This window comes from Teleopsis dalmanni, chromosome 2 (genome assembly GCF_002237135.1).
Source record: "Teleopsis dalmanni isolate 2A chromosome 2, ASM223713v2, whole genome shotgun sequence".
In the NCBI taxonomy this organism is placed as follows: domain Eukaryota; kingdom Metazoa; phylum Arthropoda; class Insecta; order Diptera; family Diopsidae; genus Teleopsis; species Teleopsis dalmanni.
The window spans coordinates 54,236,950-54,246,769 of record NC_051847.1 but is presented as its reverse complement, the minus strand read 5'-3'; the positions used below and the strand labels follow the sequence as shown (position 1 = coordinate 54,246,769).

Genomic DNA, 9,820 nt, shown 5'->3' with positions numbered 1-9,820 from the left:
CAACTCCATTTATAAGTACATATAAACAGACAAAATCATTTTTAAATTAAATAAGTAATATAAATTAAATAATATAAAACCTTGTTTAGGCGCGGCACCCTGATCGCTAATATTGCTGACTATGAGTTAAGACATAATATACTCAACTAATAGCTTCGAATTGTTTTAAAATTTTTTACTTGCTTAAATATGGTAGTGCTTAATGACACAGTATATGCCCCTACTTCTTATATTAGGAGAATATTTTTATGTATTCTATATAGCAGTGCCAGTTAGTATCTTGTTACTTTATGTTATATCTACATGTATATATTATTTTTATATGTTATATATATTTATATACTACATAAATATGATTCTATATTGTACTCATTTTCAGAAACCTTATTAATATCATATTTTTTATAAATAGTTACAAACATATGAACATCTTTATTCGAAACTGTTTATAAAACTTTTCCGGATATTGCTAACCACGCTTGACGTTAATACTAAAAAACGTATGTATGTAAACTACGCCCAATACTTTGAGTTAACTACAATAATAGTTGAATCCTCCTTATGCTAGAAAATATAAATATATAGCAATCATTTATATCGTTTAATCAAAAAGTTAAATCATTGCAAACCAACAATTTTTCTTCAAAATTCATCAAGACAAGAAGTAGTTCGATTGGGGTTTGCTATTAATATTCATCTGGTGTTTATTCTTTCATACCCTAGAAACTATTGACTCTACCCTAGAAACTGTTGTTAACTCTACCGAGACAATTAGAATATATCTTATTTCTTCATAAAACTACTTCTTACTTATTTTTTTCAACTTATCAATACATATAATATACCTTGATTTCCATAGCAGACATTGAAACTGTCTTCTTTATATTATGAGTATTCTCTTCAAATCTCAAGTAGCTCAATTAATATATTATATAAAAATAATAAAAAAACATATTATTCTTTATAATAATACGTATAATTTTTTTTATTTAAATAAATGCTCAAAATATTATAAAGGACAATTTATTTATTCTTAACAAATGGTTTTATAAGTATAGAACTCATCTGCTAATAGGACGAATTGCCATGTGAGTATACTTTAAGGAGTAGTAATAGTCATGCCAATCAAACCAGTTAACACCTTGTGCAAATTTATCTTTAGGGTACGGTCCGCGTAAATACTGCCCATTTAAGTTACTGAAAACAAATAAATTCATTAATGTATAAAATATTTCCAGTACTTTTATGTATTAACTACTCATCAAAAAACGACTGAGACATTTTGAAGCCTACATACTTTATATAGTAATCACTTCTACACATCACACAGAAATTGATTGCGCTTCATAAACAAATCATATATATTTCTTTTAAAAGCCTAATATGTAAGCAATTATTAAGGCTTTTTTTTATATACCTTTTATGGCAGGTCTTGTACCACCAAGCTCCGGTGTAGGTTTGTGCACAACTTTTATCCCAAGTATCATTATCGTTGTCCTTTGTTGAGAACTTCGAACCAGCGTGAGCAGTGAAAGAGTCTCCTGCGTTACCAGAATATTTACCCAATACATTAAGTGCATATTTTGAGTTTTCATCATTAATAGCAAAACTGCTATAATACGCATTACGAGTTGCATTTTCAAAATCTTCCAAGTGGAACCATAATTCCTGAACTTCATTATTTGTCAAAGCATGTAACTTATCCAATCCAAGGAAGTGTTCGCCTTCCAGATTACCAAACCCAAATTTATAATCAACCCAATTCAGGTAGAAATCCATAGATCCATCCTGACGTCTTTGGACAACTGTCCAACCGGGACCATTGTTTGGATCTTTCAAACAATATGCATAAAATGGTTTAAGTCCAGATTTAGGTAAATAAAGTTGGTAGATGCCACTATTTTTGAAAAATTTTAATGCTTCAGCACAGCTCGTTGGTAACTAAAAAGACGATAAAAAAATTTTCATTTTTAAAAATTCCGTTTTATGGTAACAGCTGAATTATCTATTACGTCTCCCAAATTGTCACTGAGGGAATTGACTCCGATAACTGCGCACAATGCGAATAGAGAAATTATTAAGATGCTCAAGTTTTTATTTAACATGTTGACAAAATGACTACAAATGGATTTGAGTAACGAGTTTTTATATGAAAATCTTAAGCAATTTTGTTTATGATATCTTATCAATTAATTATTTCTTATTTACCGCACTTAGTTTAAATACAATTTCATTTCTAAGAAGAGATAAAGACATGCCCCAATTTGTAAGAAAAGCTATTTTTATTGATATGAATTAGTAGCGTCCTGGGTATTGATAAGTCGGTTATAAATAAAGAGTAGTGTCTATAAAGTAAACTAAAAAAGTCAAGACTAATAGTTTTTTGTATCTTTAGTTTAAATATATATATACTTCATGACTTCAAAACAATAAAATAATGAAATAATATTTCGTCTGATTATTTTTAAAATAATATATAATACACTGAATAAATCGTTACCTCAATCCTGAACTATTATTTACTCTATTTCTTAGTATTTATTATGTTATACTATTTATTTGTTATTGTAATTTTTTATGTGTAACTTGTTAAAAAATTTATTAAATTTTAAACGCGGTAAGTATTGAATAAATAATAGTCCAATTGAGAGAAAAAGTACTATTTTTTTATAAAAATATTTGAAAAATACTACTAAATTAATAATTATTTATATATACAATAAATGGACAATATACAAATTTCATTAGATAGTTATCACGACTTGATTTTTCACCAATCGTCAACATAAAACTCTTCTATTTTGGCAATAACCACCTTATGAAAGTGATGTCTACATAAAAACACCGATAAACCAACTATGATGTAGTTAGTTAGTTAAAGTGGAGGGAGGAATGTCAATTGGCTACTAAAACCGTGTTGAATCTACAATTCCTCGTATTAATGTGTAGAAAAAGGTCAAACTAGTACCAGTCAAAAGCATTTATAAAGTCAAGAGTCTGGCCAATGATAATACTAAACACATCGCTTATTGTGTTAAAGAAGGGAACCCCCAAAAACGTAAGCCTAGTTCTGGTCAGGCCTGGACATAGACACAACAGATATTCTGGCTTCCTCTCTTCAAGAGTTAATAGACATGCGTTGTAATAGATACCAAAGGGTAGGCTGAGTCTAACTCCATGCGATCTTATGGTTCAGTGCCCTTTGAAGACAAATATTAACGTAAATAACTTTGATTTGCTTCTGTGTATCAGGTGAAAGGTTCTGTATTTGAAGTAGATTGGCTATGCACCCCTTGACCTGATTGTTGAGGTAGTATGAGTATTTTTTTAATTATATTGCACTCCTCACAAATTAATACTACAACAGAAGTCTTTCGTCGTCTTAGTTTTTGGTTCTTTACGTCGAATATTCCCAAACTGATACCTCTTTCTTAAATCACAATTTATGATGAAAAAAAATGAGCAAAGATATTCGATAATTTGTTTAAAAAAGAAAGAGGCAATAAATATTTAACGGCTAACGAAATAGTCAACGTAAAGTAAGGAATTGAAGTTCGGACGTATAAATATAATAAAAAATTTAACAGCAGACGGGATCGACTGTTATCAGAAATGTTTAAATTATTCTAAATTAAAGAATTTAAATTGAGACTTTTGACACGTAAAAAGTAAATTGCCAATCCTATATATGTTGAGTGCGTACTCACTGATCAACTTTGGTCACGACTGCATTATTATTACCTTCTGTCCTTTCTTTTATTACAGAGATTGTTTCTTTTTAATTTCTACTGAAAGTTTGGAATAAGATTTTAATTATTAACGATAGGAAACGAATAAAATATATTTTTTTAAAAAACTTTAAGTTACCTAAAAGAAATTGTATTGATCTATATAAGTCCATGTATACAGAATTATCTTTCGGTTCAGATATTTTAACAATTTCTTCTAATTATATTGTGAATAAGTGGTTACTCTAATAAATATAGATTGTAATAAATATTGTATTCACACATGAATTATGTCTTTTTATTTTATTTTTTAGGACCCATTTATACCTACTTATGTTTGTATTGCTTATATACATTGTGTGAAAATTAAATTATTATTTCTTTGCATTTGTTCCAACTCACTTTCTAGAAAAACTCATTTATCATGAGTTTATATTGTAATTATTTATATTGTAATTATAGTTATATATAATAATAACTGTTCATTTTTTGTATCTGCTCTAACCGACTTTAGCCTGATTAAGACAGCTATTACATATTTATTTCTTTATTTCCTTATTGCTGTACTTATACCTTCTCTATACCTTCCTCTTCAGAATATTTAAAATTTTTTCCATTGTTTCCACTGTTTTTTACCTCTATTTAATAATACATTCAATGCAGCTTTATTATCATAAAAAATATAGATATGGTCGTTTAAATTAATCCTTCAAAAATTGGTTTTCAGTAAATAAAAGAAGTAACTAATTCTTTTTTACAATAATACAGAAAAAATTTACTTTTATTTTCCATTTTTTTTAGAACATTTAATGACTATTTGTTGGTTCTTAACATCTGTTCCACTCGCATGGCCAATAAATTTATATGCGAACAGGGCGTATTGCCATGTGAGTGTATTTGAGTGAATAGTGAAAGCCGTGCCATTTAAACCAGTTAATACCTTGTGCGTATTGATCGTGTCCGTACGATCCACGTAAGTACCGTCCAAACACATTGCTGCAAAAAAAATTATTACATATTAAACTTATATTATTTTTTGTATTATATAAGCCATTAGATTAGTACAAAACTCTATTATAGTACTATGACAATCATTCATATTAAATAGTTCATACTTCAAAATATTACTGCAATATATCAAAGCAATATATGAATTGGTATACCATATTACTTTAAAAAACTTTATTTCGAGTACATATGCTGTAAATATTTTGAAAGCTTTTATTGTGTAGCCACTTATATTGAATATATTATTTAAATAATTACTGCACCTTTGATGACAGGCTTTATGCCACCAGGGGCCTGTATAGTGATCCGCACAATTTCTATCCCAATCATCATTATCATTATCTTTTGTTGAGAACTTTGCACCAGCGTGAACAATAAAAGATTCTCCTGCATTACCAGAATATTTACCAACCATATTTAATGAGTACTTCGAACTCTCATCATCAATAGCAAAACTGCTATAAAATGCCGAACGGGTTTCATTTTCAAAATCCTCCAACTGAAACCATAATTCCTGAACTCCGTTATTTGTCAATGCATGTAACTTCTCCAATCCAATAAAGTATTCACCTTCCAGATTACCAAAACCGACTTTATAGTCAATCCAATTACGATTGAAATTTATAGATCCATCTTGACGTCTGCTGACAATTGTCCAACCTGGACCATTGTTTGGATCTTTTAAGCAGTATACGTAAAATGGCTTAAGTCCTGATTTAGGTAAATGAAGTTGATAAATGCCGTTTTTAAAATGTATTAATACTTCAGCACAGCTTGTTGGTAACTAAAGGTAATAAAATAAAAATCTCTTCGATTTTATAAGTGTAGTAGTAATATATCTTACACCACTCGGACTATAGTTGTGCGAATTGGCTCTTATAACTGTGCAAGAAACGAATAAAGAAATTATTATGATGCTATAGTTCTTTTTGGACATTTTAACAAAATTACTACAAATGGATTTGAGTAACGAGTTTTTATATAAAAATCTTGGAAAAATTTTATTATCTTATCAATTAATTATTTTATAATTACTGTTATTTATTTCAGAGAAGATGTGATTTTATGACCTGATTTTCTTTAAGTGGGTAATAAATAAATATTAACTTTTTTCAAACACACGAGAGTATAGAAATTCCATAACTATTGTTGTTTTCTATCTTAAGTTGAAACTCATTTATACTACGAAACCTCTACGAATAGATTACATCTGATGAGACTAAACAAATCTTTATCTTAGTTTCTTTTTGCTGTGGTATTGGAGCGTGAGAAAATCTTTCTATATTTTTATAACTATGTACTTGTTTGTACTTAAACTAATAAATAAAAATAAGATAATAATATACTAAATTAACAATAAAATTTTTGAAATGAAGATCGTCTTAATTTTTTTTTTTTTTGTTATCACGTAAGCATATAATAAATACAGTTGAACTTTTATATATATATACGGACCTATTCTGTGCACTTTATAAACTTGTCAAACATTGACACTTGTCAAAATTGACTGCTGTAAGGTTTTGGTATTCTGTGACATAAATAAAAAGCTCTTTTCCTTGTTAGTTGTCAATACCTCAAATTCTGTTGACAACTATAAAAATATGCTCTTTTTAAGCATTTTTTATTATTTGCATGCATGACAAATATTCTTAACTAAAATATACGTTCTTTACAAGCATATTTTTTATTGTTTTTTGAATGCATGAAAAACGCTTTTGACAAGCATTTTTACGAACAGTTACGAACAATTACGAACAGTTTTCTATACAAAACACTTTACACTAAGTGTGGTGAGAAGCACTACGTACTTGAGCTTTGAAATTTGTCCAGATGTGTCCAAAATACCAAAAAGCTTTCTACTTTATAAAAATCAAAAATTTTATTAAAGAATTTGACAAATTTGTCAAGTGCACAGAATAGGTCCGATTATATATATATATTATTTTTTATTATATATACTATTTTTTATAGCAATATAAAGTCCAACTATTTATAAATAATGAAAATTCCTGCAGTCAAATTTAGTTCACCAGAAAAATTCATACGTTTTGTAAAGTATCCACCTCGAGATATCGGTACGCCGGCATATCAAATTTTACTGGAGTAGTTTTAATATAATTTCAGTTGTAGCTTTTGGGTAGAAGGAGAAGCAATGCAAGACAACAAAATATTCAACTCTTAGATACCAAAATTTCTTTGGCTGCGGTATTTTTCTTTAGAACATTTGAAAAATATTTATTACCTAAAGCAAATACTCTTAAACTACGATATATATGATTAGGTTTTTTTTATTAAAATTCGTTCTCTTTTCTTACATTCTCTTTAGAAAAATTGGCTACAAAAATGAGATATGCGCTGTTAATACAAGTATATAAATAGCTCAGTTTTCAGATGATAAAACTGAGCAGCATTTTGTACTTCTTATAACTTATGTTAACTATGAAAATATTATTTAAGCCAGTAGATGACTCACAATAACTTTTATATTTTGAACTTTAATTACCATTTACAAGAGCTATTAATTAGAAAGTCCAACTAACTCGTTCCTTTAAACATTACTGTAGACAATTCCGCAACATAGACCTCTTCGAACATTATATAAACATAGTACTCATATATTAATACTTTGTGCAGTACTATATCAGAATCAAACAAATGAATGAATTGTATTATATTTATAAAGAAACACGAGAAGAAATTATTTCACTACTTTACTCATATTACTCATTTACTCAGTTACTCATATAACACAGCAAGTTGAAGAAATCGAAAAATAATCCTTAAAATATTTACTCTTGGATATATATGAAATCTCTCTTGTCTTTCTTAATGTGGACTTACACCTCGTTTAAAAGATAAATTTATAAGTGGCCTCCTTGGATTATAATTGTTAGATTTAAGCAATTTTTTTTTTTATATCTCAGAAACCATTGTATTGAGTCCGCTGACACAATTAATCTTTTTTTTTATTTTTTAATTACTTAAACTTATTAATACTTTAATTGCAGTTTGGTTATAACTAAAAGCATATATATACTCTCCTTCTAAAAAGTTTTAAAGTTAAGTTTTAAAATAAAACAAAGAATTTATTATTATTGTTAATAATACTCAGAACGTTTAGAATGACATTTTATTGATTTTTAATAATTGTTCTTTGAGTGAAGAAATCAACTGCGAACAGAACGAATTGCCATGTGAGTATATTTGAGGGAATAAAAATAACCATGCCAAGCAAACCAATTAACACCTTGTCCAGTTTTATCTTTTCCATACTCTCCTCGTAAATACATTCCATTCAAATGACTGTAAGTAAAGTAATTTATATATGTATAATATGTAGAGTATATATGGAAGTCAAGGATTTAGATTTATGACTTGATTTTATTCACTTAAAGTGAAATAAAGAGTTTTATTTACATATATTGTTTAACTGGCCTCCATATGTGGTACTTCTCTTATTTGATTTAAATCACAACATATTAAATAGTTCCACTTTTCTAAATGTACTTTAATTTTAAGAATGAGACTACCAATTCGTTTATGTAATTCCTTAACATTCCTCCACAGGCAAAGTTATATTTAATTGCAAATAAAGGACAGCAGTTCAATCACTGTAACATTTCGCTACTTTACCACTATCGTTCCTATCACTTTTATTATATATCCATGAACTACTAAAATGTATCGAAGCCTATTTACTAATATTAAAAATATTACCTTTGTTGGCAGGCTTTATACCACCAGGCGCCTTTATATTGATCTGCACAATTTCTCTCCCAGTCATCATTATCGCTATCACTTGTTGAAAACTTTGCACCAGCGTGAACAGTAAAAGAGTCTCCTGCATTGCCAGAATATTTACCAACCATACTTAATGAGTATTTCGTACTCTCATCATCAATAGCAAAACTACTATAATATGCAGTACGAGTTTCATTCGCAAAATCTTCTAATTGAAACCATAATTCCTGAATTCCATTATTTGTCATAGCATGTAATTTCTCTAATCCAATAAAGTATTCGCCCTCCAGATTACCGAAACCTAATTTATAATCAATCCATTTGCGAAAGAAGTTTATAGCACCATCCTGTCGCCTTTGAATAATTGTCCACCCGGGACCATTATTTGGATCTCTCAGACAGTATACGTAAAATGGCTTAAGTCCTGATTTTGGTATATAAATTTGATAGATGCCACTATTTTTATAATTTCTTAATGCTTCAGCACAATTCGTTGGTAACTGAAATGAATTCAATGAAAAACCATTTGATTTTAAGGTTGCAGTTGAAATAAAATTTACCTGTCCCGGATTATCGTTATGTGAATTGACTCCAAGAACTGCGCAAAATACCAGCAAGGTAATTATTAAGACACCAAAGTTTTTATTCGACATTTTAACAAAATGACTGCAAATGGATTCGAGTAACGAGTTTTTATATCTGGGTTTTGGGCAAATATTTTAATATTATCTTATCAATGGAGTTGTACTTTAATTAGTGAATTCAAATTAATAGCTGTTACTGGGTTAAAGACTTTTTAATTTGTTAAAAGAAATAATTACATGCACTACTTTATACTAAAAACCTGTCTTTCTTGATATAAATCAATGGCGTTGCCTATATGAGTAACTGAAAAGAATTAGGAGCGACATCCTCATCGTTAACATTGCCGACTATGAATTAAGGCATAATATACTCAACTAATCACTTCGAGTTGTTTTAAAATTTTTATACTTGCTTAAATACTCGTAGTGCTTAATGATACAGTATATGCCCATACTTCTTATATTAGGAGAATATTTTTATGTATTCCATATAGCAGTGCCAGTTAGTAACTTGTTACTTTATTTATATCTACATGTATTATATATATTATTTTTATATGTTATATATTTATATACTACATATATATGATTCTATACTGTACATATTATAAATGACAATTTATTTATTCTTAACAAATGGTTTTATAAGTATAGAACTCATCTGCTAATAGGACGAATTGCCATGTGAGTATACTTTAAGGAGTAGTAATAGTCATGCCAATCAAACCAGTTAACACCTTGTGCAAATTTATCTTTAGG

General features: G+C 28.4%; 3 protein-coding genes across 5 annotated transcripts in view; 1 reads left to right on the top strand and 2 right to left on the bottom strand.

Annotated features, from left to right (window-relative positions):
* The window catches only part of LOC119679685, a 131,752-nt gene that overhangs the window by 60,163 nt on the left and 61,769 nt on the right, over positions 1 to 9,820 (top strand). The gene's annotated exons all lie outside the window — the stretch shown is intronic.
* On the bottom strand, positions 4,476 to 5,698 carry LOC119679696 (fibrinogen C domain-containing protein 1-like). The gene is made up of 3 exons (XM_038092189.1): positions 5,581 to 5,698; positions 5,000 to 5,520; positions 4,476 to 4,724 (listed from the first exon to the last, which is right to left on the bottom strand). The coding sequence occupies exons 1-3, from the start codon at positions 5,671 to 5,673 to the stop codon at positions 4,589 to 4,591; spliced, it is 750 nt and encodes a 249-aa protein (XP_037948117.1). The 5' UTR covers positions 5,674 to 5,698; the 3' UTR covers positions 4,476 to 4,588.
* LOC119679691 (fibrinogen C domain-containing protein 1-like) lies at positions 7,858 to 9,134 on the bottom strand. Its single transcript, XM_038092183.1, has 3 exons — positions 9,038 to 9,134; positions 8,454 to 8,977; positions 7,858 to 8,039 (listed from the first exon to the last, which is right to left on the bottom strand). Exons 1-3 carry the CDS (start codon positions 9,128 to 9,130, stop codon positions 7,904 to 7,906), a joined length of 753 nt encoding a protein of 250 aa, XP_037948111.1. The 5' UTR covers positions 9,131 to 9,134; the 3' UTR covers positions 7,858 to 7,903.